This window comes from Scyliorhinus canicula, chromosome 21 (genome assembly GCF_902713615.1).
Source record: "Scyliorhinus canicula chromosome 21, sScyCan1.1, whole genome shotgun sequence".
Taxonomy (NCBI): Eukaryota; Metazoa; Chordata; class Chondrichthyes; order Carcharhiniformes; family Scyliorhinidae; genus Scyliorhinus; species Scyliorhinus canicula.
Window position 1 is genome coordinate 1750445 of NC_052166.1, and position 27952 is coordinate 1778396.

Below are 27952 nucleotides of genomic sequence, written 5' to 3' on the forward strand. Positions count from 1 at the left end.
ACGTCAGAGGGGCGTGACCTGGCAGCGCGCAGCCGCAGTTCAGCCACAGGCGCTCGGCCGCCGAAGCGAAGCTTCCCGGTCGGAGCCTGAGGCCCGCTTTGGATTGCGGGGGAGGGCGGCGAGACGGTGAGGGTCTTTTCTTTCTTGCTGCGTTACCCCTGGAGGTAAATCCCGCGGAGTTTCTCTTCATCGGGATTTGGGGATATTATTCTTGAGAGGTCGGGGCGCGGTCCCGCCAATCAGAGGCGGCTCCGGTCTTGATGGACACGCGGCCCGACCAATCGGTGCCAGCTCTGGTCTAGACCAATCAGGGAAGGGCAAAGGGTGGGACTTCCGCCGGACGTGGTCTGAAGGCGGAAGTGCCTCCCCAGACCAGCTGACTGCAGCTGGCTGTGGAGGAAGTGGGAACTTGTTTATGTCAGGACAACTGTGTTCCATTATTTAATTATTTATTTCATCATTTATTTATTTATTTATTTGTTTGTTCTGTCATCTATTTGTTTGTTTTAATAATTTCTTTAATTTTTTTAATCCAAGGGCAGAACGGTAGCATTGTGGATAGCACAATCGCTTCACAGCTCCAGGGTCCCAGGTTTGATTCCGGCTTGGGTCACTGTCTGTGTGGAGTGTGCACATCCTCCCCGTGTGTGCGTGGGTTTCCTCCGGGTGCTCCGGTTTCCTCCCACAGTCCAAAGAGGTGCAAGTTAGGTCGATTGGACATGATAAATTGCCCTTAGTGTCCAAAATTGCCCTTAGTGTTGGGTGGGGTTACTGGGTTATGGGGATAGGGTGGAGGTGTTGACCTTGGGTAGGGTGCTCTTTCCTGGAGCCGATGCAGACTTGATGGGCCGAACGGCCTCCTTCTGCACTGTAAATACTATGAAGATGCCTCTGCCTCTCCCCATACCCTGGATGGGAGTCTATCATTGATGGTACGGTGGCAGCACAGTGGTTAACACTGCTGTCTCACAGTAGCAGGGACCGGGGTTCAATTCCAGCCTTGGTTGACTGTGTGGAGTCTGCACATTCTCCTCATGTCTGCGTGGGTTTCCTCCGGGTGCTGCGGTATTCTCCTACAGTCCAGAGATGTGCACGTTAGGTAGATTAGCCATGATAAATTGCCTCTTAATGTTTAAAGATGTGTAGGTTTGTTGGGGTTATGGGGATAGGGTGGGGGCGTGGGCCTGGGTAGCCTGCTCTTTCAGAGGATCGGTGCAGACCTGTTGGGTTGAATGGCCCCCTTCTGTATTGTAGGGCTTCTGTAGCCTGGGAACTGAACCGCACCAGCCATAGAAACACTGTGGCTACAACACCGAATCACTACAGTGCAGAAGGAGGCCGTTTGGCCTATCACATCTGTACCAGCTCTCCAAATTAACGTAGTGACTCAGTGCCCTCCCCCAGCCTCTTCCCCATTATCCCCTCCACATTACCACCTCCACATTGTTTCTATTCAAACTATCATCTAACACCCTAGTGATGCCTCAATTGAACCTGCACCACACTCCCGGCTGTGCAGCCCAGACCCCAACCTCTCGCTGTGCAAGAAAGATTCTTTCATACCTCACTTGCTTCTCTTTACAAATCACTTTCAAATCTTTGCCCCTCTCATTCCCGATCCTTTTCCGAGCGGGAATGGTTTCTCCCCGTCGACTCTGTCCGGCCCCCTCATGAGTTTGAACATCTCCCATCCATTGACTCTGGGGAAAGCGGGCGGCATAATCAAAGATCCCTTCACGTCTTACGCACTCTTCCAACTTCTTCCATTGGGCAGGAGATACAAAGTCTGAGAACATATTCAAAAACAGCTTCTTCCCCGCTGTTACCAGACTCCTAAATGACCCTCTTATGGACTGACCCTGTATGTTTTACCCAATACCGGTGTTATGTAGTTACATTGTGTTGAAAAATTTATTGTCAGCACTTCGAGTTTTCGCCAAAGGTCCATTATTTAACATGAAGTTCGTGGGGGGAATTAGATAGACCACAGTCATTCCAATTAACCCCGCTTTACAGAAGTAAGGCAAGCAATTTATATGATACAGTAAGCAATATCTAGGACAAAATGCATTCTTTAGAACAGCGAAAAGTGAGCAGGCCGGAGTTAGAGTTTAATAACAGGCCTTGAGTTCCTCGCCTAAGAAAAATAATAATTGTCTGCTGTCAGCAAAACAGTGTGCAGCTGTATGCTTGTTTACATTGTATGACCTTCTGACTGTTTCATACAGAACTTGTTGACTAAAAATAAGGCTAAAATCCATCATGCTTTGCCAAGTGCCTATTTCCATGAAATATAGTCAAGCAGCCGGTTAAAATGAATACAGTATTAAGGCAACTAATTTGCCAACTAAAATCCCTTCTACACATTGTGTACCTTGTGTTGCCCTATTATGTATTTTCTTTTCATGATCTGCTCGCCGATAAATACTTTTCACTGTACTTCGGTACACGTGACAATAAACAAGTCCAATCCAATCAAAATCTGCTCTCAGCTTCCTTCTCTCCAAGGAGGACAGTCCCAACCGCTCCAATCTATCCTCTTGACTGAAGTTTCTCATCCCTGGAACCGTTCTTGTGAACCTTCCTCACTCCAATGTGTTCACATCCTTCCTATAGCGTGGCTCCCAGAACTGTGCACAATTTTCCAGCTGAGGTCTAACTAGTGTCTTGTTTAAATTCAGTGTAACCTCCTCGCTCCTGTACTCTCTGCCCCTGTTAACAAAGCCCCCCAGAATAGTATCTGCATTACCGTCTGCTCTCTCCACCCGTCCTGCCACCTTCAATAATCTCTGCCCAGGTAACCCCAGGTCTCTGTGCTCCAGCACCACTTGTAGAATTTTCTCTTATTTCATATTGTGACAATAAAGATTATTATTATTATTGTCTCCATGTCCGTTCCACCAAAATGCATCACCTCACACACTTCTCCATATCGAACGCTAACTGCCCCCTGTCTGCCCACTCCACCAACCTGTTGATGTTCTTTTGAAGTTCCAAACTGTCCTCCTCACAATTTACAATACTTTGAGGTTTTGCATCATCTGCAAATTTAGAAACTGTCCCCTGCCTGCCAAGATCTACATCGTTCATTGATATCATGAAACGCCAGGGTCCCAATGCCGACCCCTGGGCAACACCACTGCCCACCCCTGGGCAACACCACTGCCCACCCCTGGGCTACACCACTGCCCACCCCTGGGCTACACCACTGCCCACCCCTGGGCAACACCACTGCCCACCCCTGGGCAACGTCACTGCCGACCGCTGGGCAACACCACTGCCCACCCCTGGGCAACGTCACTGCCCACCCCTGGGCCACACCACTGCGTTCCCCTGGGCAACACCACTGCCCACCCCTGGGCAATGCCACTGCCTTCCCCTGGGCAATGCCACTGCCCACCCCTGGGCAACACCACTGCCCACCCCTGGGCAACGCCACTGCCCACCCCTGGGCAACGCCACTGCCAACCCCTGGGCAACACCACTGCCGACCCCTAGGCCACGCCACTGCCGACCCCTGGGCAATGCCACTGCCCACCCCTGGGCCACACCACTGCCAACCCCTGGGTAACGCCACTGCCAACCCCTGGGCAACGCCACTGCCAACCCCTGGGCAACGCCACTGCCAACCCCTGGGCAACGCCACTGCCAACCCCTGGGCAACGCCACTGCCAACCCCTGGGCAACGCCACTGCCAACCCCTGGGCAACGTCACTGCCCACCCCTGGGCCACACCACTGCCCACCCCTGGGCAACGTCACTGCCGACCCCTGGGCAACGCCACTGCCGACCCCTGGCCAACACTACTGCCGAACGCTGGGCAACACCACTGCCCACCCCTGGGCAACACCACTGCCCACCCCTGGCCAACACTACTGCCCACCCCTGGGCAACACCACTGCCCACCCCTGGCCAACACTACTGCCGAACGCTGGGCAACACCACTGCCCACCCCTGGGCAACACCACTGCCCACCCCTGGCCAACACTACTGCCCACCCCTGGGCAACACCACTGCCCACCCCTGGCCAACACTACTGCCGAACGCTGGGCAACGCCACTGCCGAACGCTGGGCAACACCACTGCCGACCCCTGGGCAACACCACTGCCGACCCCTGGGCAACACCACTGCAACCCCTGGGCAACACTACTGCAACCCCTGGGCAACACCGCTGCAAAACATGCAACCAGCCAAAAATATCCAATAACCATTACTCTGTTTCCTGCGACTCAGTCAATGTTGTATCCATGTTGCTTCCCCTTTATTCTATGAGCCATCCAAGTCTGTTGTGTGGCACTGTATCGGATGCCTTCTGAAAATCTACGTACACCACATCAACAGTATTACCTTTATTGACCCATTTTAGTTACCTTGAAAAAAAACTCCAGCAAGTTTGTTAAACATATTTTTCCCTTTAGAAATCCAAACTGGCTCTTCCTAATCAACCCACGTTTTTAATTGTGACTAACTTATTCTATCCCGAATAACTGTTTCCAGAAGCTTTCTCTCCGCTGATGTGAAACTGACTGCTCTGTAATTGCGGGGACTTATCCTTTGAAACTTTCTTTTGAACAAGGCCGTAAGATTTGCAATTTCTCTCTCCCCCCCCCCCCCCCCCCCACACCCACCCACCACCCCACTGTCCACCATCGACAAGGCACAAGTCAGGAGTGTGATGGAAACTTTCCACTTGCCTGGATGAGCGCAGCTCCAACAACTCTCAAAGCTCAACACCATCCAGGACAAAGCAGCCCCGCTTGATCGGTACCCCACACGGGACTGCAGCTGGTGAAGAAGGCAGCTCACCCACCAGCTCGAGGGGAAGTTAGGGATGGGGGGGTAAATGCTGGGCCTGAGCCAGCAACACCCACATCACATGAACAAATTTCTAATCTGAAAGTCTTTAGTGAATTTTGTTTTGCCCCTTTTATTTTTTTTTACATTTAGAGTACCCAATTCATTTTTTCCAATTAAGGGGCAATTTAGCGCGGCCAATACACCTACCCTGCACATCTTTGGGTTGTGGGGGCGAAACCCACACAGACACGGGGAGAATGTGCAAACTCCACACGGACAGTGACCCAGAGCCGGGATCAAACCTGGGACCTCGGCGCCGTGAGGCAGCAGTGCTAACCCACTGCGCCACCGTGCTGCCCTGATTTTGCCCGTTTTAAAAACAAAATTCTGTCGATTGGGGAACTACAGAGCTGTGAGGAGGTTGAGGGCCGGCAAATGTTTTCGTTCCTCGTTACCTCCAGCTATTCCGAGGGGTGAGAAGGGACAGACCGCCTTGTCCTGTCCTCCCCGTGGGTTGGAACGTGTTGCCGCGTGTGGGATACGTGGGGCTTCCCTCTGGATCTCCTTTGGACGGGCTGCTCCTAGGTGCTGCGTCCTGTCTCCTGACCATCCCGGCGGGAGTGGGGATGATGTGGAGTGAACCAGAATTTGCACAGCTTGGCAGTCAGTGAAGGCACTTTGCATGGCTCTCGGGAAAGGCAACAGCCATTTAATACACAGTGAGATCCCGCAAGGAGCAACATGGAAATGACCCAGATAATGTTGTCTAGGGATAAATATTGGTCGCAGGACATCGGAGGGAACTCTTCCCCTGCCCTCCTCTCCAGTACTGGCTCTGGGATTCTTGCGCCCAATCTAGAGACCAGTCAGGGAGTCAGTCTTCCTGAAGGTGGGATGCTCCCCTCGGCGCCGACCCTCCAACACGGCAGCCTCCGGGAGTTTGACCCACGGATTAATTCCTGAAACTGCAGTCCTCTCTGTCCCTGTGTCTGTGGTAGAGAGTACTCAATGCAGCTCTGATTAGAGTCCGTGTAGATCCTGGGTTCTGTCAGCATCCGGACGGGACAGAATATTCGCCAACCTTCCCTGAGATGTGTGCCGATGCCAGGTGAGCAGGTTTATCTGTTATTTCTTTTCTCCGCTCTCTTGCAGATGGTCGCGTGCCCCCGCGGAGGCCCCACCAGTCCCTGAAGACCTGCCCGTTTGTGTGTGATGGCCGCGGTCTGGCAGCAGGTGTTAGCTGTTGATGCCAGGTAAGGTTCAGCCTGTGCCGGGTAAGGTTCAGCCTGTGCCGGGTAAGGTTCAGCCTGTGCCGGGAAAGGTTCAGCCTGTGCCGGGAAAGGTTCAGCCTGTGCCGGGAAAGGTTCAGCCTGTGCCGGGTAAGGGTCAGCCTGTGCCGGGTAAGGGTCAGCCTGTGCCGGGTAAGGTTCAGCCTATGCCGGGTAAGGGTCAGCCTGTGCCGGGTAAGGTTCGGCCTGTGCCGGGTAAGGTTCAGCCTGTGCCGGGTAAGGTTCCGCCTGTGCCGGGTAAGGTTCAGCCTGTGCCGGGTAAGGTTCAGCCTGTGCCGGGTAAGGCTCAGCCTGTGCCGGGTAAGGTTCCGCCTGTGCCGGGTAAGGTTCCGCCTGTGCCGGGTAAGGTTCCGCCTGTGCCGGGTAAGGTTCGGCCTGTGCCGGGTAAGGTTCGGCCTGTGCCGGGTAAGGTTCCGCCTGTGCCGGGTAAGGTTCCGCCTGTGCCGGGTAAGGTTCCGCCTGTGCCGGGTAAGGTTCCGCCTGTGCCGGGTAAGGTTCCGCCTGTGCCGGGTAAGGGTCAGCCTGTGCCGGGTAAGGTTCAGCCTGTGCCGGGTAAGGGTCAGCCTGTGCCGGGTAAGGTTCAGCCTGTGCCGGGTAAGGTTCTGCCTGTGCCGGGTAAGGTTCCGGCTGTGCCGGGTAAGGTTCAGCCTGTGCCGGGTAAGGCTCAGCCTGTGCCGGGCTCTGGCAGTGCTGGGGTGGGGGGATGGGAGTCGGGGCTGCCGATTGCCATTGGTGTGAGCCCAGCCGTGGGGCCTTGGTGCTCCACGCCGTGTCGTCCGCCTCAACCATCCTGAGGCTGTGCCCCTCCACCCCGCCACCATGGTTCAGACTCCCCGTCCAGTGAGACAATACCTCTGTTTCAACCCCATGTTTCACCATCACGCCATAAAGGTGCTACAGTGGTTAGCACTGCTGCCTCACCGTGCCAGGGATTCCCGGCTTGGGTCACTGTCTGTGCGGAGTCTGCACTTTCTCCCCATGTGTGCGTGGGTTTCCTCCGGGTGCTCCGGTTTCCTCCCACAGTCCAAAGATGTGCAGGTTAGGTGGATTGGCCATGATAAATTGACCTTAGTGTTCAAAGGGTTCCGAGGATAAGTGGGGGCCTGACCCTATGTCGGGTGCTCTTTCAGAGGATCGGTGCAGACTTGATGGGCCGAATGGCCTTCTTTGGCCCTCGGGATTCTACGACTTTCCTTGCTGTCTGTCAAACCACCTCAGAATCTTGTAGGTTTCAATTAGATCGCCTCTTATTCTTCAAAGCTCCAGGGAATACAGACCCGGTTTACAGTCCCCATCCCAGGGAGCGATCCAGTGAACATCCAGTTCTGGTCTCCGATGCTTTTTTATCCATTTTTAAATGTGGACACCAAAACTGGGGTTATTACAGATGTGTTCACACAGGAACCCTGGACAACAGGCCCGATAACCCTGTGAGTATTATGGTTATGGATTTAGTCTCGCCTACAGATGCTTTGTCTTAATAACAAACGTACGAATTAGGAGCAAGTGCAGGCCCATCGACCTGCTCCCCCATTGGCTGATCTCATTGTAACCCCCCAAACCCCTTTCACCCCCTCCCACCGTTAATCGACAATCTAGCCACCTCTACCTTAACAATATTCAAAGGTTCTGCTTCCACCTTTTTTTATAGATATAGAATTTACAGTGCAGAAGGAGGCCATTTGGCCCTTCGAGTCTGCACCGGCCCTTGGAAAGAGCACCCCACTCAAACCTCCACCCTTTCCCCGTAACCTAACCTTTCTTTTTTGGTCACTAAGGGCAATTTATCACGGCCAATCCACCTAACCTGCACACCTTTGGACTGTGGGAGGAAACCGGAGCACCCGGAGGAACCCCACGCAGACACAGGGAGAACGTGCAGACACCGCACAGACAGTGACCCAAGCCGGGATTTGAACCCCGGACCCTGGAGCTGTGACGAGACTGTGCTGACCACTGTGCTACCTTGAGGAAGAGAGTTCCTGAGATTCGCTACTCTTTGAGAGAAAATAATTTCTCTTCATCTCCATCTTAATTGGGCGACCTCTTATTTTTAAACAGTGACCCCTCCCCCTGGTTCTATATTCTCCCACAGGAGGAAACATCCTCTCCACAGCCACCCTGACAGGACCCCCCCTGTTATTATCCCGGATGCGAACCCGACTATTTGTAAGTTGTAACATTGTGGAGAAAGGTGAGTGCACCACAGGAATGATAAAACTGACCAATTTGGTATCTTTTTATGTTAAAACGAATTTTTAATTTAAACACCGAATCAATCACATGAGCAACAAAGTAACAACTCTACTGTTAACAGTTCTTAAATAAAAGGAAAATGTTAATTTACTTTCTACATCTGTAACTATATATATTCCAATTAAGCAAACCAATATAGTTCAAAGACCACTTATAAATAAAGTTACCAAAAAGATTTGTTTACTTTTCTCTGTGCCGAGACATTGGAGAGAACCTTTCAGGACCAAACTTGAAAAAAACTTCCGTTCCAACTTCAAATCCTGTGGCAAACTGAAAGTACAGTCAGACCTGGCTCCTCCTCTTACTTACATCATCTCTGCCTGAAGCAGAAGGCATTCTTCTGTCTCCTCCCACAAGATGTCCCGTGTCCTGGTCAACCAGGACCAAAATACAATCCCTCATAAAATATCAACACCCCAGGGACCCGCCAAAGCCCAAAACAATATTCCATTCGCCCACTCATCTGTAAACAAGTAAATGGTTTAAATCAATGATTACCTCGCTTTTACCACCCCTTAGAATACCTGCTGTGCAGAAGGAGGCCATTCGGCCCATTGAAAGAGCACCCCTACCTAGTCCCACTCGTCCATCCTTTCCCCGTACTTCCAATTAACCTTTGGCCACTAAGGGGCAATTTAGCATGGCCAATCCACCTAACCTCCATATCTTTGGACTGTGGGAGGAAACCGGAGCACCCGGAGGAAACCCCACGCAGACACGGGGAGAACGTGCAGACTCCACACAGACAGTGACCCAAGGCCGGAATCGAACCCGGGTCCTTGGTGCTGTGAGGCAGCAGTGCTAACCACTGTGCCACCATGCTGTCCCTTAATCACAGCTTTAGTAGACATACTGGTTGTGTGCACACATATGAAATATAACAATTTCTTACACTCATCACACGCTCAGGATCTTTTCTGATTCAATCAAGTCGCCTTTTACTCCTCTACAGCCCAGCGGATACAGGCCTCGTCTGATTGACCTTTCCTCATGAGAAAACTCGCCCATTCCAGGTGTTAGTCTAGTAAACATCTGAACTGCTTGTAACTCATTTACATCCTTCCTTAAATAAGGAGACCAAAACTGTACACCATACGTCAGATGTGGTGCTTGTTCTATTGACCCCCCCCTCTCCGATTTCTCCCCCTTGCTCTCGCTACAGGTACAACGCTTACCGAACCTCCAACTTCCCACAGTTCCGCACGCAGTACATTCGCCGGCGGAGCCAGCTGCTGCGGGAGAATGCCAAGGGTGGCTTCGACCCCCTCCTGAGACGCCAGTACCTGAAGCTCCGCAGTCAACTCCTGGCCCAGCGCTACGGTCCCCTGTCCGAACAGAGCAGCTTCCGGGCTTACAGTAACAGCATCCGGAGCAGTCGTACCACCCTGGACCGCATGGAGGTAATGGGGAGGGGTCTGGGCCGGCATGCTGGGGGCGGGGGGGGGGATATGCCAAGACTATTCACCTCGCGCGACTACGGCGTGGAGCGTTGCTGGGCCCTGTATGATCCATCAGCACAGTCATATTCCGCCCCCACCCCTCGCCGGCTGACCAAAGTCAGGCTGGGCGTTTGTTCATCCCCATCACAAACCCAACAGAGAGATTGGCCCTCGAGTGACTCCTGCTGTGTGCTGGTGCACACTTGTGTGCACTCGTGGGCATCCCCACGATGTGTGTACGTGCGTGCGGATATCTGTGTTCGTGTGCGTGTCCACATGCGAGCGGTGGGCACACGTGTCTTTCTGCATGTGCCTGCGTACGTGTCTCTGTGTCTGCACGCATCCCGATCGGTGTGTCTGTATTCCATCCTCCTCTATGCTTCGGATAACCTGAGCTCCAGGCACCTCAAAGACCAGTTATAAATAAAGTTAACAATGGGGTTTTACTTGCTTTTCTCTGTGCCGAGCCCTTGGCGAGAACCTTTCAGCAGCAAACTGAAAGACGCTTCCGTTCAACTTCAAATCCTGTGGCAAACTGAAAGTACAGACAGACCTGGCCCCTCCCCTTAATTACATCTCTACCTGAGGCATTAGACATTCTTCTGTCTCCTCCCACTAGATGTCCCATGACCTGGTCAACTAGGAGAAAAACGCAATCCCCCATAAAATATCTACATCCCAAAACAATATTCCATTCGTCCACTCACTAGCTGTAAACAAGCAAATGGTTTAAATCAACGATTACCACCCCGTTAGAGCCCCTTAATCACAGCTTTACCAGACATACCGGCTGTAAGCATCTGAAACCCGTTTTTTAATAACATCGCTGAGACAAATATAAATCAAACCACTGGAGAGTTGCTACCAGCGGGGTGTTTTCATATTCGTCTGAATGCCAGGAAAGGTGGTCCTACAGCGGCATTCACTCCCAAGCAAGTGTCCCCTCAGTCCCATAGGCTTCTGTCCGCTTTGAGCGAACTGGTGGTGATTTCACCTGAGGCGGGCACCACAACTCGGGCAAGGTTGAGAGGGTGGGGCCTTCATGAGTAACCTGAGCCAGGATGGGCATTGAACCCGCAGTGCTGGCATCGCTCTGCATCGTAAACCAGCCATCCAGTCATCTGAGCTAAACCACCCCACCCCAAAGGGGGGAGCAGCCAATAGTCACCCCACCCCAAAGGGGGGAGCAGCCAAGCCAACATGACCAGCATCGAGATGTTAATCGCTGAAAAATCAGTTCAATTCTTACTGAAATCAGAACAGAGTTCCCCACACGAGATTTTGAAAGGGTTTCAAACATCTGAAACTCGCCTGCAGCTGGTGGCTGGACTGGGTTTCCTTGCAGCCCGGTCTGCCTGTGGAGGGAGCGCGGTTTTTAACCTCCGACCTTGAGGAAGAATTCGGAGAGAAATCAGAGCTGTCACCCTCCAGGCTTTTGACATCAAAACAAAAGTAAAACCTGGTCTCACTAAGGAACATCCCTTGGGGCAGCACGGTGGCCTAGTGGTTAGCACAACCGCCTCACGGCGCTGAGGTCCCAGTTTCGTTCCCGGCTCTGGGTCACTGTCAGTGTGGAGTTTGCACATTCTCCCCGTGTCTGCGTGGGTTTCACCCCCACAACCCAAAAATGTGCAGAGTAGGTGGATTGGCCACGCTAAATTGCCCCTTAATTGGAAAAAAATAATTGGGTAAACTAAGGAACATCCCAGAGACAGCAGAACCAATCACAGTCTGTCCCCGAGAACAGCTTTTGGAGACAGCTGATTGGCCACAAGGCAAGCCAGTCGGTCCGGGTCATCGCTGACGTCAGACCAGACAGCACATCCTGCCGGAGTTTACTGTTTGTAGATTAAAGGTAAACTGCTTGGTCTCAAAGGCATTAATCATCCATGGATGGTAATATCGAGAAAGGAGGAAAAGAGACAGATTAAGCAGGAGAGGATCCTTACACTAGAACTCGTCACCTCACAAACACTATCTCGGTTGACGCTGAAGTGGATGAGGCAGCGGTGGGACCCAGAAGCCCGCCGTCAGGAGAGGATGGGAAAGGTTGGGGGTCAGGGCGTGGTGCAGAGGTGGTGCTGTGTGGAGATTTTCATTTGTTTGCTCCTCCGAACCGCTGCAATTAATTTTTATCCCCTCCTTTCAGGAGCCCTCGCGCACCGTTCCGAGGCTGAACGGGCGGGTAAGTTGTGGGATGCCCTGACGATGGGGTGTTTGCTGGGGAGCTGTGTGAAGTTGCTGAGCCACTCTGAGTGTGTGTGTGTGTGTGTGTGTGTGTGTGTGTGTGTGTGTGTGTGCTGTTCCCTGTCTCTCCGAGAAGGTTGAACTCTCTCTCTCTGCTGCGGAGGCTCTGGGCCTTGTGATGGCGCTGCGTCCGACTGGCCTCCAAACTTTCAGGACTTGAATTGTTGTGAAGTACCTGTGAGTTGTCTATCCCATTCCTCAGGGTCTCTCTCTCTCTCTCTGTCTCTGTCTCTCGTGTGCACAAAGATATTTCTTTCACGCCCTCATGTCCTTTTTATTTCAAACCCTCGCTGGCCCAGGATTTTGACGATGACCTGCGAGCTCAGGGAGCGAGGGGGCACAGACGGTCAGTCAGTCGCGGGTCCTACCAGCTACAGGCACAGATGAACCGTGCCACCTATGAGGATAAGTGAGTACCATGCACCCTCCCGTGACCCTTCAGCTTCACTTACGAAAGAAAGAACGTTTTGTTAGCTTGGGGGAAAGTTCCGGATGGGAGCAACCCCCAGAGGATTTGTGAGCCCCAATCATACATCTGTGTCTCTCTCTGTCTCCATCTCTCCCTCTCAGGTCACCGGGCAGTGTTGTGCCCACATCAGTGGCGGAGGCCAGTCGAGCAATGGCGGGCGACACAACCCTCAGTGAGAACTATGCCTTTGCTGGGATGTGCCACATCTTCGATCAGCATGTGGACAAAGAAGGTGAGGGTCAGTACGGAGGGAGCCGCACTGTCAGAGGGTCAGTACTGAGGGAGTGCTGCACTGTCAGAGGGTCAGTACTGAGGGAGTGCCCCACTGTCAGAGGGTCAGTACTGAGGGAGCGCCGCACTGTCAGAGGGTCAGTACTGAGGGAGCGCCGCACTGTCAGAGGGTCAGTACTGAGGGAGTGCCGCACTGTCAGAGGGTCTGTACTGAGGGAGGGCCGCACTGTCAGAGGGTCAGTACTGAGGGAGGGCCGCACTGTCAGAGGGTCAGTACTGAGGGAGTGCTGCACTGTCAGAGGGTCAGTACTGAGGGAGTGCCGCACTGTCAGAGGGTCAGTACTGAGGGAGGGCCGCACTGTCAGAGGGTCAGTACTGAGGGAGTGCTGCACTGTCAGAGGGTCAGTACTGAGGGAGTGCCGCACTGTCAGAGGGTCAGTACTGACCGATTGCTGCACTGTCAGAGGGTCAGTACTGAGGGAGTACCGCACTGTCAGAGGGTCAGTACGAGGGAGTGCCGCACTGTCAGAGGGTCAGTACTGAGGGAGAGCCGCACTGTCAGAGGGTCAGTACTGAGGGAGTGCTGCACTGTCAGAGGGTCAGTACTGAGGGAGTGCTGCGCTGTCAGAGGGTCAGTGCTGAGGGAGTGCTGCACTGACAGAGGGTCAGTTCGGAGGGAGTGCCATACTGTCGGAGGTTAGAATATAGAACAGTACAGCACAGAACAGGCCCTTCGGTCCTCGATGTTGTGCCGAGCAATGATCACCCTACCCAACAACCCCTCCCCCTTAACCTTACTTTTTAGGACACTACGGTCAATTTAGCATGGCCAATCCACCTAACCCGCACATCTTTGGACTGTGGGAGGAAACCGGAGCACCCGGAGGAAACCCACGCACACACGGGGAGGACGTGCAGACTCCACACAGACAGTGACCCAGCCGGGAATCGAACCTGGGACCCTGGAGCTGTGAAGCATTTATGCTAACCACCATGCTACCGTGCTGCCCTTAGGTGCAATGAGAGTGCCGTACTGTCAGAGGGTCAGTGCTGAGGGAGTGCCGCACTGTCAGAGGGTCAGTACTGAGGGAGTGCCGCACTGTCAGAGGGTCAGTACTGAGGGAGTGCCGCACTGTCAGAGGGTCAGTGCTGAGGGAGTGCCGCACTGTCAGAGGGTCAATACTGAGGGAGTGCTGCACTGTCAGAGGGTCGGTACTGAGAGAGCGCCGCACTGTCAGAGGGTCAGTACTGAGGGAGTGCTGCACTGTCAGAGGGTCAGTACTGAGGGAGTGCTGCAATGTCAGAGGGTCAGTACTGAGGGAGTGCTGCACTGTCAGAGGGTCAGTACTGAGGGAGCGCCGCACTGTCAGAGGGTCAGTACTGAGGGTGCTGTACTGTCAGAGGGTCAGTGCTGAGGGAGTGCCGCACTGTCAGAGGGTCAGTACTGAGGGAGTGCCGCACTGTCAGAGGGTCAGTACTGAGGGAGTGCTGCACTGTCAGAGGGTCAGTACTGAGGGAGTGCCGCACTGTCAGAGGGTCAGTACTGAGGGAGTGCCGCACTGTCAGAGGGTCAGTACTGAGGGAGTGCCGCACTGTCAGAGGGTCAGTACTGAGGGAGTGCCGCACTGTCAGAGGGTCAGTACTGAGGGAGTGCCGCACTGTCAGAGAGTCAGTACTGAGGGAGTGCCGCACTGTCAGAGGGTCAGTACTGAGGGAGTGCCGCACTGTCAGAGGGTCAGTACTGAGGGAGTGCCGCACTGTCAGAGGGTCAGTACTGAGGGAGTGCCGCACTGTCAGAGGGTCAGTGCTGAGGGAGTGCCGCACTGTCAGAGGGTCAGTACTGAGGGAGTGCTGCACTGTCAGAGGGTCGGTACTGAGAGAGCGCCGCACTGTCAGAGGGTCAGTACTGAGGGAGTGCTGCACTGTCAGAGGGTCAGTACTGAGGGAGTGCTGCACTGTCAGAGGGTCAGTACTGAGGGAGTGCTGCACTGTCAGAGGGTCAGTACTGAGGGAGTGCCGCACTGTCAGAGAGTCAGTACTGAGGGAGTGCCGCACTGTCAGAGGGTCAGTACTGAGGGAGTGCCGCACTGTCAGAGGGTCAGTACTGAGGGACTGCCGCACTGTCAGAGGGTCAATGTTCAGAGAGCATCGCTCTGCTCAAAGGGACAGAATTGGATAAGTACTGGAAGGAGGGAAATCAGCTGGAATGTGGGGCAAGTGCGCCTGCTGGGGCGGGGTTTTCGGGGGGTGGGAGGGGTAGAGAAACAGTACTGGGGCAGGTGGGAAGCTGTTTGAAATGGCCGACAGAGTCACAATTGACCGAATGGCCTCTGCTGTTGTCTGATTTCCCGTTTTCCTGGTCCGATGTGTGTCCGCAAGTCCCTCGGTCTCGCAGCAACCCTTTCATTGAAGCCCTTTGTGATTGGGTGACACAGTTCCGGGCGAAGTTTTTACTGAGGTGATCTTCTCTGCTTCCTGCGCAGTTCCCAAGGTGCAGTTTGCTAATGATGACAAGAACCGGCTGGCCTGCTGCTCCCTGGATGGTACCGTCTCCATCTTTCAGCTGGTGCCCACTCCGCCGGCGGTGCTGCGGGTCCTCCGGGGTCACAGCCGGGGCGTCACCGACTTTGCCTGGTCCATCTCCAACGATGTGATTGTGACCACCTCGCTGGACGCCACCATGAGGATCTGGGCCACCGAGGATGGAAAGTGTATCCGCGAGATTCCCGATCCTGACTGCTCCGAAGTTCTCTGCTGCACCTTCCAGCCGATGAACAACAACCTGACTGTGGTAGGTACCGGGGCTCCCTGGGACCCGGGGAAGGGGGCGGAGGGAGGTGGTTGGAGGGGGTCGATGCAGGCCTCAGTGGGGCTGATGTTTCAAGTTGTGTGTTCGAATCCCGATTCTGAGATTGGAGACCCGCAATTCACCCCGTCTTCGCAGCACTGAGGGAGGGCCAGTACTGAGGGAGTGCCGCACTGTTAGAGGGTCAGTACTGAGGGAGTGCCGCACTGTCAGAGGGTCAGTACTGAGGGAGTGCTGCACTGTCAGAGGGTCAGTACTGAGGGAGTGCTGCACTGTCAGAGGGTCAGTACTGAGGGAGTGCCGCACTGTTAGAGGGTCAGTACTGAGGGAGTGCCGCACTGTCAGAGGGTCAGTACTGAGGGAATGCCGCACTGTGGGAGGGTCAGTACTGAGTGAGTGCTGCACTGTCAGAGGGTCAGTACTGAGGGAGTGCCGCACTGTCAGAGGGTCAGTACTGAGGGAGTGCTGCACTGTCAGAGGGTCAGTGCTGAGAGAGTGCTGCACTGTCAGAGGGTCAGTACTGAGAGAGCGCCGCACTGTGGGAGGGTCAGTACTGAGGGTGCTGCACTGTCAGAGGGTCAGTACTGAGGGAGTGCTGCACTGTCAGAGGGTCAGTACTGAGGGAGTGCTGCACTGTCAGAGGGTCAGTACTGAGGGAGGGCCGCACTGTCAGAGGGTCAGTACTGAGGGAGTGCTGCACTGTCAGAAGGTCAGTGCTGAGAGAGTGCTGCACTGTCAGAGGGTCAGTACTGAGAGAGCGCCGCACTGTGGGAGGGTCAGTACTGAGGGTGCCGCACAGTCAGAGGGTCAGTACTGAGGGAGTGCCGCACTGTCAGAGGGTCAGTACTGAGGGAGCGCTGCACTGTCAGAGGGTCAGTACTGAGGGAGTGCTGCACTGTCAGAGGGTCAGTGCTGAGGGAGCGCTGCCCTTCCAGACCACCTGGTGGAAGTGCCTACATTACTATCATGGCCCCCAGGCTGGTGCGGGTGAATTCCAGCCCGACTTGATCCAGCGTCGGAACACAAGCGAAATTCGATGTGATTTTAAAATACCCGAGGACCTTGGCTGAGCCGCAATAAACTGCAGTCACCTGGTTTGTAACCAGCTTTTAACTTGCTGCCACAAGAACCCTTTCATTAGTAACAGTAATAGACTGACAGGGAAATCTAACTTTCATTACCCCATCGTTTCTAACTTGCCCCCGACTCACTCACTAGTGCGCATGTGTGCACGCACACAGACACACACACATACACAGACACACACATACACAGACACACACACACACAGACACACACACAGACAGGCACACACACACAGACAGACACATACACACACACAGATACATATACACACAGACACACACACACACACACACAGACACACACACACACAGACACACACACAGACAGGCACACACACACAGACAGACACATACACACACACAGATACATATACACACAGGCATACACACACACACAGACAGACAGACACAGACACAAACACAGACAGACACACAGACACACACGCACAGACACACATACATACACAAACACACACAAACACATATACACACACAGACACACACAGACACATACACACAAACACACACAGACACACACACACACACACACAAACCGCAGAGGGCAAAGGTGTGGTTGAGAGGTAAAGAAAATATAAAATATCAGGACTTTGATTCAGGTGGGTGTCTTCCTGTGAGTTTCTTTCTCAAGGTTAGGCTTCAGTTGGGTACTCTTCCTTCAGTTTGTAATGACCTTCAGTGCAGACTCACAGAGACAGCAGAGAGAGGGAGAGAACCCAGCTCCTCTTCCTTTGAGGCTCGAGGGGCTCCTGGTAGGATTCCCTCTGAAAAAGAAATACCTGGCAGGAACCAATGGGCAACTGTTGTCAGGCAGAACACCATCCCTGGCCAGCCCACCCAGTTAAATTGACTCAACCTGACTTCCTCCAAAACCGGTTACTGATGATCACGCTGCGCCAACAATTCTGGTGTCTCGCTCCCAAAATACAGAACCTGGGAACACACTGTCCTGGAAAGCAGTCTTCAGCTTAAATACACATCCCCCTTTCGGGACCCCATGCCAAAATTAATAAAAGAAATGGGAATAAACAAGAAGGAGTCTAATGCTGCAGTGTTAGGGCAGCACGGTAGCATAGTGGTTAGCATCAATGCTTCACAGCTCCAGGGTCCCAGATTCAGTTCCTGGCTGGGTCACTGTCTGTGCGGAGTCTGCACGTCCTCCCCGTGTGTGCGTGGGTTTCCTCCGGATGCTCCGGTTTCCACCCACAGTCCAAAGATGTGCGGGTTAGGTGGATTGGTCATGCTAAATTGCCCGTAGTGTCCTAAAAAGTAAGGGTAAGGGGGGGGTTGTTGGGTTACGGGTATAGGGTGGATACGTGGGTTTGAGTAGGGTGATCATTGCTCAGCACAACATCGAGGGCCGAAGGGCCTGTTCTGTGCTGTACTGTTCTATGTTCTATGTCTCGACAGTTTACACAGCACCAAATGGGGAACGGGGCTGGTTTAGCACACTGGGCTAAATCGCTGGCTTTTAAAGCCGACCAAGGAAGGCCAGCAGCACGGTTCAATTCCCGTACCAGCCTCCCCGGACAGGCGCCGGAATGTGGCGACTAGGGGCTTTTCACAGTAACTTCATTGAAGCCTACTCGTGACAATAAGCGATTTTCATTTCATTTCAACTGCAGTGAGAGATTTCTGAGGGGAGGTTTGTAAATCTGGACAGTGGATAGCGAGGCTGCTGGGCTGAACTTTGACCCACTTGCCCGTCGCCACCCCGCCCAGCAGCAGCATCTTTTTGTGTGGCAGACATTTTGACAGGAAGCTGGTGGCTTTGTCTTTGTGTCAGGTCGGGAACAGCAGGCAGAATGTTCACGTCATGAATATTTCCACGGGGAAGAAGGTGAAGGGAGGTTCCAGCAAGCTGACAGGCCACGTGCTGTCGTTATCCTTCGACTCGCCGGGGAGAATCCTCTGGGCTGGTGACGACCGGGGCAGCATTTTCTCCTTCATCTTCGACATGGCCACAGGTAGATATCGGGATCTTCCTCTGCAGTGTGTGCTCCCTCAACCCCACCCCCAATATTGATTCCTCAGCAACCTGTATCGCTATCCTCTGCCACTGCCCCCAGTGACTCTGCCCCACCCCCCCGGTTCCTCCCCTCCGACCCCTGCTTCCTCCCCTCCGACCCCCGCTTCCTCCCCTCCGACCCCCGCTTCCTCCCCTCCGACCCCCGCTTCCTCCCCTCCGACCCCCGCTTCCTCCCCTCCGACCCCCGCTTCCTTCCCTCCGACCCCCGCTTCCTCCCCTCCGACCCCCGCTTCCTCCCCTCCGACCCCCGGTTCCTTCCCTCGGACCCCCGCTTCCTCCCCTCCGACCCCCGCTTCCTCCCCTCCGACCCCCGCTTCCTCCCCTCCGACCCCCGCTTCCTCCCCTCCGACCCCCGCTTCCTCCCCTCCGACCCCCGCTTCCTCCCCTCCGACCCCCGCTTCCTCCCCTCCGACCCCCGGTTCCTTCCCTCCGACCTCCGCTTCCTCCCCTCTGACCCCCGCTTCCTCCCCTCTGACCCCCGCTTCCTCTCCTCTGGCCCCCGCTTCCTCTCCTCTGACCCCCGCTTCCTCCCCTCTAATCCCCGCTTCCTCCCCTCTGACCCCCGGTTCGTTCCCTCTGACCCCCGCTTCCCCGCCCTCTGACCACCACTATCCCCCCCTCTGACCCCCGCTTCCTCCCCGTGACCCCCTCTTCCTCCCCTCTGACCCCCGGTTCCTCCCCTCTGACCCCCGGATCCTCTCCTCTGCCACCACCCTCCCCAGTTCCTCCCCTCCGCCCCCCCACCCGGTTCCTCCCTCCCACCCGGTTCCTCCCTCCCCCCCGGTTCCTCCCTCCCTGCCCCCCCACCCCGGGTTTCCCCCCACCCGGGTTTCCCCCCCACCCCCGGTTTCCCCCCCACCCCCGGTTTCCCCCCCACCCCCGGTTTCCCCCCCACCCCCGGTTTCCCCCCCACCCCCGGTTTCCCCCCCACCCCCGGTTTCCCCCCCCCCTCCGGTTTCCCCCCTCCCCTCCGGTTTCCCCCCTCCCCTCCGGTTTCCCCCCTCCCCTCCGGTTTCCCCCCTCCCCTCCGGTTTCCCCCCTCCCCTCCGGTTTCCCCCCTCCCCTCCGGTTTCCCCCCTCCCCCCACCTCAGGTTTCCCCCCTCCCCCCCCCACCTCCGGCTCTCCCCCCCCCCCCACCTCCGGCTCTCTCCCCCCCCCACCTCCGGCTCTCTCCCCCCCCCCCCCACCTCCGGCTCTCTCCCCCCCCCCCCCCCCCCCCACCTCCGGCTCTCTCCCCCCCCCCCCCCCACCTCCGGCTCTCTCCCCCCCTCACCCGACCATCCCGGTTTCTCCCCCCCCCCACCCGACCATCCCGGTTTCCCCCCCCCCCCCCCCCTCCCTCTCCCCGTTTCCCCCCCCCCCACCCCCTCCCCGTTTCCCCCCCCTCCCCCTCCCCGTTTCCCCCCCCCCCCCCCTCCCCGTTTCCCCCCCCCCCACCCCCTCCCCGTTTCCCCCCCACCCCCTCCCCGTTTCCCCCCCAACCCCTCCCCGTTTCCCCCCCCCACCCCTCCCCGTTCCCCCCCCCCCCCCTCCCCGTTCCCCCCCCACCCCCTCCCCGTTTCCCCTGCTCCCGTTCCCCCCCCCTGCTCGCCCCATGATTTCCCCCCTTAACCCCCCCCCCACAATTTCCCCCCTTAACCCCCCCCCCACAATTTCCCCCCTTAACCCCCCCACAATTTCCCCCCTTAACCCCCCCCCAATTTCCCCCCTTAACCCCCCCCCCCAATTCCCCCCCTTAACCCCCCCCAATTTCCCCCCTTAACCCCCCCCCCCCCAATTTCCCCCCTTAACCCCCCCCCCCAATTTCCCCCCTTAACCCCCCCCCCCCCAATTTCCCCCCTTAACCCCCCCCCCAATTTCCCCCCTTAACCCCCCCAATTTCCCCCCTTAACCCCCCCCAATTTCCCCCCTTAACCCCCCCCCAATTTCCCCCCTTAACCCCCCCCCAATTTCCCCCCTTAACCCCCCCCCACAATTTCCCCCCCTGCCCCCCTCCTCAGTTTCTCCCTGCCCCCCTCCTCAGTTTCTCCCTGCCCCCCTCCTCAGTTTCTCCCTGCCCCTCACCCCACCACCCCCCACCCCGGGACCTCCCCTATTTCCCCCCCGGTTCCCCCGTCCTCTGTGCTCTCTCCCCTCCCCCTCGCTCACCTTCCTTTCCCCCTCTCTGTGTCTCACACCCTCTCTTTCAGTCTATCTCTCTCTTTCTCTTTAATCCTTCTTTTTGCTGCATCTGTCTGCAGGTAAACTGACCAAAGCAAAACGGCTGGTGGTGAGTGAGGGGAGTTCGATAACTAGTATCTCTGCCCGATCATGGATCAGCCGTGAGGCACGTGACCCCTCCCTACTGGTTAATGCCTGTGTCAACAAACTGCTGCTCTACAGGTAAACAGGTTGGGGTCTCAGTGTGAGGGAGTGAGGAGGAGAGCTCGGCCTTGAGAGAGGGGTATCTGTGCGTCTGCCGACCTGTGTCCGCCCGGCGGCCTGTGTGCACGTCCCGTGTCTCTGTGTGCGTGTGTGTGGGAATGAGTGAGTGTGTGTGTGGGAGTGAGTGAGTGTGTGTGGGAGTGAGTGAGTGTGTGTGGGTGTGAGTGAGTGTGTGTGGGTGTGAGTGAGTGTGTGGGAGTGAGTGAGTGTGTGTGGGAGTGAGTGAGTGAGTGTGTGTGGGAGTGAGTGAGTGTGTGTGAGAGTGAGTGAGTGTGTGTGAGAGTGAGTGAGTGTGTGGGAGAGAGTGAGTGTGTGTGGGAGAGAGTGAGTGTGTGTGAGAGTGAGTGAGTGTGTGTGAGAGTGAGTGAGTGTGTGTGGGAGTGAGTGAGTGTGTGTGGGAGAGAGTGAGTGAGTGTGTGTGTGTACAATGGGTGCAGGGAGCTGGGCTGAGTGAGTGTGTGTCTGTACTGTGGGTGCGGGGAGCTGGGGTGGGTGAGTGTGTGTGTGTACTGTGGGTGGGGGGAGCTGGGCTGAGTGTGTGTGTACTGTGGGTGCGGGGAGCTGGGCTGAGTGTGTGTGTACTGTGGGTGGGGGGAGCTGGGCTGAGTGTGTGTGTACTGTGGGTGGGGGGAGCTGGGCTGAGTGTGTGTGTACTGTGGGTGGGGGGAGCTGGGCTGAGTGTGTGTGTACTGTGGGTGGGGGGAGCTGTGCTGAGTGAGTGTGTGTGTGTACTGTGGGTGGGGGGAGCTGGGCTGAGTGTGTGTGTACTGTGGGTGGGGGGAGCTGTGCTGAGTGAGTGTGTGTGTGTACTGTGGGTGGGGGGAGCTGGGCTGAGTGAGTGTGTACTGTGGGTGCGGGAAGCTGGGCTGAGTGTGTGTGTACTGTGGGTGTGGGGAGCTGGGCTGAGTGTGTGTACTGTGGGTGGGGGGAGCTGGGCTGAGTGAGTGTACTGTGGGTGGGGGGAGCTGGGCTGAGTGAGTGTGTACTGTGGGTGTGGGGAGCTGGGCTGAGTGTGTGTGTACTGTGGGTGGGGGGAGCTGGGCTGAGTGTGTGTGTACTGTGGGTGGGGGGAGCTGGGCTGAGTGTGTGTACTGTGGGTGGGGGGAGCTGGGCTGTGTGTGTGTGTCTGTGGGTGTGGGGAGCTGGGCTGAGTGTGTGTGTACTGTGGGTGTGGGGAGCTGGGCTGAGTGTGTGTGTACTGTGGGTGGGGGGAGCTGGGCTGAGTGTGTGTGTACTGTGGGTGCGGGGAGCTGGGCTGAGTGTGTGTGTGTACTGTGGGTGGGGGGAGCTGGGCTGAGTGAGTGTGTTCCTGTGGGTGGGGGGAGCTGGGCTGAGTGTGTGTGTACTGTGGGTGGGGTGAGCTGGGCTGAGTGTGTGTGTACTGTGGGTGGGGGGAGCTGGGCTGAGTGTGTGTGTACTGTGGGTGCGGGGAGCTGGGCTGAGTGTGTGTACTGTGGGTGCGGGGAGCTGGGCTGAGTGTGTGTGTACTGTGGGTGGGGGGGCCTGGGCTGAGTGTGTGTGTACTGTGGGTGGGGGGAGCTGGGCTGAGTGAGTGTGTATGTACTGTGGGTGCGGGGAGCTGGGCTGAGTGTGTGTGTACTGTGGGTGGGGGGAGCTGGGCTGAGTGTGTGTGTACTGTGGGTGGGGGGAGCTGGGCTGAGTGTGTGTGTACTGTGGGTGCGGGGAGCTGGGCTGAGTGAGTGTGTGTACTGTGGGTGCGGGGAGCTGGGCTGAGTGTGTGTGTACTGTGGGTGCGGGGAGCTGGGCTGAATGTGTGTGTACTGTGGGTGTGGGGAGCTGGGCTGAGTGTGTGTGTACTGTGGGTGGGGGGAGCTGGGCTGAGTGTGTGTGTACTGTGGGTGGGGGGAGCTGTGCTGAGTGAGTGTGTGTGTGTGTACTGTGGGTGGGGGGAGCTGGGCTGAGTGTGTGTGTACTGTGGGTGGGGGGAGCTGGGCTGAGTGTGTGTGTGTGTACTGTGGGTGGGGGGAGCTGTGCTGAGTGAGTGTGTGTGTGTGTACTGTGGGTGGGGGGAGCTGGGCTGAGTGTGTGTGTACTGTGGGTGGGGGGAGCTGGGCTGAGTGTGTGTGTACTGTGGGTGGGGGGAGCTGTGCTGAGTGAGTGTGTGTGTGTGTACTGTGGGTGGGGGGAGCTGGGCTGAGTGTGTGTGTACTGTGGGTGGGGGGAGCTGGGCTGTGTATGTGTGTACTGTGGGTGGGGGAGCTGGGCTGAGTGTGTGTGTACTGTGGGTGGGGGGAGCTGGGCTGAGTGTGTGTGTACTGTGGGTGGGGGAGCTGGGCTGAGTGTGTGTGTACTGTGGGTGGGGGGAGCTGGGCTGTGTGTGTGTGTACTGTGGGTGGGGGAGCTGGGCTGAGTGAGTGTGGTATTTTCACTATCTGATGTGTGTTCACAGGGTGGTGGACAATGAGGGTACACTGCAACTGAAGAGGACGTTTGAGATTCAGCAGAACTCTAGTCCAGTCCACAGTATCTTCTGTCCCCTGATGTCATTCCGTCAAGGAGCCTGTGTCGGTGAGAACGCTCTTTTCACATATTGTGCTGGCTATGAGAGCTTCACAGAAACGGTTACATGTGTCTGACCGTTTCTTTACATACTTAAACTCTGTATCTAACCCCATGCTGTACCTGCCCTGGGAGTGTTTGATGGGGACAGTGTAGAGGGAGCTTTACTCTGTATCTAACCCCATGCTGTACCTGTCCTGGGAGTGTTTGATGGGGACAGTGTAGAGGGAGCTTTACTCTGTATCTAACCCCGTGCTGTACCTGTCCTGGGAGTGTTTGATGGGGACAGTGTAGAGGGAGCTTTACTCTGTATCTAACCCCATGCTGTACCTGTCCTGGGAGTGTTTGATGGGGACAGTGTAGAGGGAGCTTTACTCTGTATCTAACCCTGTGCTGTACCTGTCCTGGGAGTGTTTGATGGGGACAGTGTAGAGGGAGCTTTACTCTGTATCTAACCCCATGCTGTACCTGTCCTGGGAGTGTTTAATGGGGACAGTGTAGAGGGAGCTTTACTCTGTATCTAACCCCATGCTGTACCTGTCCTGGGAGTGTTTGATGGGGACAGTGTAGAGGGAGCTTTACTCTGTATCTAACCCCGTGCTGTACCTGTCCTGGGACTGTTTGATGGGGACAGTGTAGAGGGAGCTTTACTCTGTATCTAACCCCGTGCTGTACCTGTCCTGGGAGTGTTTGATGGGGACAGTGTAGAGGGAGCTTTACTCTGTATCTAACCCCGTGCTGTACCTGTCCTGGGAGTGTTTGATGGGGACAGTGTAGAGGGAGCTTTACTCTGTATCTAACCCTGTGAGGAATTACTGAGCTCTGCACTGATAGTTGCTTCTCTCTCCCTCCCTCCTCAGTCACCGGCAGCGAGGACATGTGTGTCTATTTCTTTGACGTGGAGAGGGCCACCAAGGCCATTGTGAACAAGCTGCAGGGGCACAGCGCGGCCGTGCTAGACGTCAGCTTCAACTGTGACGAGAGCTTGCTCGCCTCCAGCGATGCCAGGGGCATGGTCATCATCTGGAGACGTGAGCAGAAATAACGAGGTCCTCCTCCCACCGAGACGGCCCTCTGCACAAGGGGCTGTTAGCTGCTAGATATTTTATTTATATGTATATAAATAGGTAAAAACCTTCAGGAGACATAGACTTGTATTTGTGGCAGCTGCAATATTCAGGATCAACATTGCCTATGTTCCTGGTCTCCCTCAATGGCCTATTCCCAGATGGTTCCCCCAGTGCCCCCACACTCCCCCCCCAGCCATGTTGCTGTGAGCTGGTTGCAGGAAGGTGAATGGAAGTTCCCCTTTCCTCCTGTTAGTGGGGTTTCTGTGGGGGGTGGGGGGGTCGCTGGGCATAAATGTGTTTCGGTCCACTCCACGTTCGTCTCTGCTCCCTCAGCCTTTTCCTGTCACCGCTCATTCCCTCCCCATATTGCAAGAAAGACAAGCAAAAGGGTCCCAGGCCCTTTAGTTCCATCCCACCTCACTGCCGCACAGAGCTGGGAGGGGAGTAGAACTCCTGTGTCCACCATTCTCCTTTATGGCTGCCCTCAGACGGCTTGAAAATGATGGGAGCTGGACCTCATGCGGGGGTGGGGAAGGGGGAACCGCCCTGGAGTCTATGCCTGGGAATGATCGCCAGCCCGGACGCAGCGATAAGGGGGCAGGGTCTGGCATTGCAGCTGGGCGCCCCTCCTCCCACCAGCCTGGCCATTCCCAATGGAGCCCACAGCTTCGGGTCGAACCTTCCTGGGATTTTCTCTCTGTACCAGCCGAGTTGCATCCCGCATTGGGTACCCTCCCATCCGACTCCGGGTGGCGCCCTTCAGTGGGGGCGGACTGTGGGTCAGGGTTTGGTGGGTGACGGGGAGGAACCACTACCCGTCTCGCTCCTCATCGATGTTTACAGGAGCGGCTCCGCTGCGAAGCGGGCTGCCCAGCGGATTCCGAGCCCTCGGGCTGAGCGCAGTGGAGGTCCGTGTGAATTCTTCACTGCCACTCTCACCAGACCACGGCCAACCTTTGTGAACATCTCTGTTCAATCTCTCCCATCTGAACTTCTGCCTAGCGACCCCACCCCCGCCCCGGATGCTGTCATTGGCGTAGTTTTTGCTTCCTGTCCCCCGTTTCAGCCAATGAAAATCTGCAGCCTTATTCTCATCGATTTGGAGCAGGAACATGAAAATTAATCTTCCTCCGCCAAACTTCAGCACAAATAAACTCCTCGACACTCGTCTCGAACAGGGACAGCTGGAACTCCAGGGGTACGACGCCCCCTCTGGGTCAGGAGGTTGTAGGCTTGAGACCCCCCCCCGCAACACAGGGATGTCACATTAACCCGGAGCTGAGTGAGCGCCGCAATATCAGAGGGTCAGTGCTGAGGGAGTGCTGCACTGTCAAGAGGGTCAGTACTGAGGGAGTGCCGCACTGTCAGAGGGTCAGTACTGAGGGAGTGCTGCACTGTCAGAGGGTCAGTACTGAAGGAGTGCCGCAATGTCAGAGTGTCAGTGCTGAGGGAGCGCCGCACTGTCAGAGGGTCAGTACTGAGGGAGAGCCGCACTGTCAGAGTGTCAGTGCTGAGGGAGCGCCGCAATGTCAGAGGGTCAGTACTGAGGGAGTGCTGCACTGTCGGGAAAGTCAGTGCCGAGGGAGCGCTGCACTGTCGGGAAAGTCAGTGCCGAGGGAGCGCTGCACTGTTGGAAGTGCTGATTTCCAATGAGGTTCAAATAGCTAGGAAACACTGAAGCAGTGATTCAGTTGGAGGTTACACTGTTGACCTCTATCACAGGTCTGTCCTCCTCGTGTCCCTACAACCCCCGGTTAACCGGCCATTCCTCTGATACCTCACTGTATGCAAAGTGCCTCGAGCATGTGCACGCACACCCTCCAAATAAAATATTGTGTAAATCGCAGTGATGTGTATGAGGTGCTGCTTGTCGGCCTTTCTTCAAGACATGAGGTCTGTAGCGGAGATATTAACAGGGTGAATTATGTCTGTAACTTGCTCAGTGTGTTTTTTATAAAAAAAGATGCTTTTTCTGTTTTATTCAGTAGATGTTGTAAACACTATCTCGCAGCTGCGTTCCCCTAAAGCACTAGTTAAATTATTTGCTCACTAAAGGCAGGATGTTCAACCCCACCTCTACTTACCAACCTCAAATGAATATATTATTTGTTTCCCGCAATGTGACAGGGGCCTGTTGATGCCCTTGTACAGGCACCAAGGGGTTTCGAGGATGGAGTTTGTGGTGTTTATCAGGGCTGACTGGTCATCTTGCAGCTTACCTGGGTGATGCTATGCATGAGGTGCTGTGTAGTTGTACAACTACCTGTAAAAGGGTTTAACCAATGTTGCCTGGTGAATATTTAACAATGAAAATTAAATTATACAATTGACCATCTTTCTCTCTGGTTAATGGATCCTCCTCTCTCGGTTGTGGTAGACGGTGCCTATAAACTTCCCCCCAACCTCCAATGATCTTCCACAAAGTGCCCAGTCAGTGACGAGCTGTTCAACTACAAGAGACATCGCAGCTGCTCCTTCAACAGCAGCTGGTGTCAGTTGGCCTGCTGTGGGCCAAATGTGAAGAGATGGATGTCTGCGTTTTACCATTCAGTTTACACAGGACATTCGGCCCCTCTGCTCCACGGCTGGTGTTGTGCCCTCAGCCTCCTCCCACAATCCCTTCTATTCCTGAATCCCTCGTTTATAGTCTTCCCCCCGCCGCCGCCAACAATAAACACAGACGATTCACCATAACCACTCCCATGGGAGCGAGTCCCACATTCTCCCCACTCCCCGTGGGAGCGAGTCCCAAATTCTCCCCATTCCCCGTGGGAGCGAGTCCCGCATTCTCCCCACTCCCCGTGGGAGCGAGTCCCCCATTCTCCCCACTCCCCGTGGGAGCGAGTCCCCCATTCTCCCCACTCCCCGTGGGAGCGAGTCCCCCATTCTCCCCATTCCCCGTGGGAGCGAGTCCCGCATTCTCCCCATTCCCCGTGGGAGCGAGTCCCGCATTCTCCCCATTCCCCGTGGGAGCGAGTCCCGCATTCTCCCCCCCCTCCCCGTAGGACTCAGTCCCACATTCTCCCCACTCCCCCTGGGAGCGAGTCCCGCATTCTCCCCACTCCCCGTGGGAGCAAGTCCCGCATTCTCCCCACTCCCCGTGGGAGCGAGGTCACCCCCTCAGCTTCTTGTTCCTCAAGGACAGACATACTCAAACCCACCCTCCAGCTTCTCAGTTTTTGCTGACCGTTACAACCTCCGTTAGATTCTCTCGTGTGAGGGGTGTTACGCTAAGTCCTCAGCTATCCCCTGTTACATGCTGAATATTAA

The 27952-nt window shown here is 55.7% G+C and overlaps 1 protein-coding gene across 2 annotated transcripts; it reads left to right on the forward strand.

Moving 5' to 3' along the window:
• On the forward strand, positions 1 to 26101 carry wdr13 (WD repeat domain 13). 2 transcript variants are annotated; one of them, XM_038781933.1, is made up of 10 exons: positions 1 to 126; positions 5951 to 6051; positions 9506 to 9743; positions 12329 to 12438; positions 12600 to 12730; positions 15213 to 15520; positions 18425 to 18605; positions 20909 to 21050; positions 23503 to 23621; positions 24473 to 26101. In XM_038781933.1, exons 2-10 carry the CDS (start codon positions 6011 to 6013, stop codon positions 24655 to 24657), a joined length of 1455 nt encoding a protein of 484 aa, XP_038637861.1. In that variant the 5' UTR covers positions 1 to 126; positions 5951 to 6010; the 3' UTR covers positions 24658 to 26101. The 2 variants fall into 2 exon arrangements, with proteins under 2 accessions (XP_038637861.1, XP_038637862.1); XM_038781934.1 differs by having other exon boundaries at positions 11 to 164.
• The last annotated feature ends 1851 nt before the right edge of the window (positions 26102 to 27952 follow it).

Excerpts from the sequence above, each read along its gene's own strand:
- wdr13 (XM_038781933.1), top strand. The coding sequence starts at position 6,011 with ATGGCCGCGGTCTGGCAGCAGGTGTTAGCTGTTGATGCCAG. Across the intron at positions 6,052-9,505 it reads GTGTTAGCTGTTGATGCCAG|GTACAACGCTTACCGAACCT; the intron begins GTAAGGTTCAGC and ends CTCTCGCTACAG. Across the intron at positions 15,521-18,424 it reads TGAACAACAACCTGACTGTG|GTCGGGAACAGCAGGCAGAA; the intron begins GTAGGTACCGGG and ends TCTTTGTGTCAG.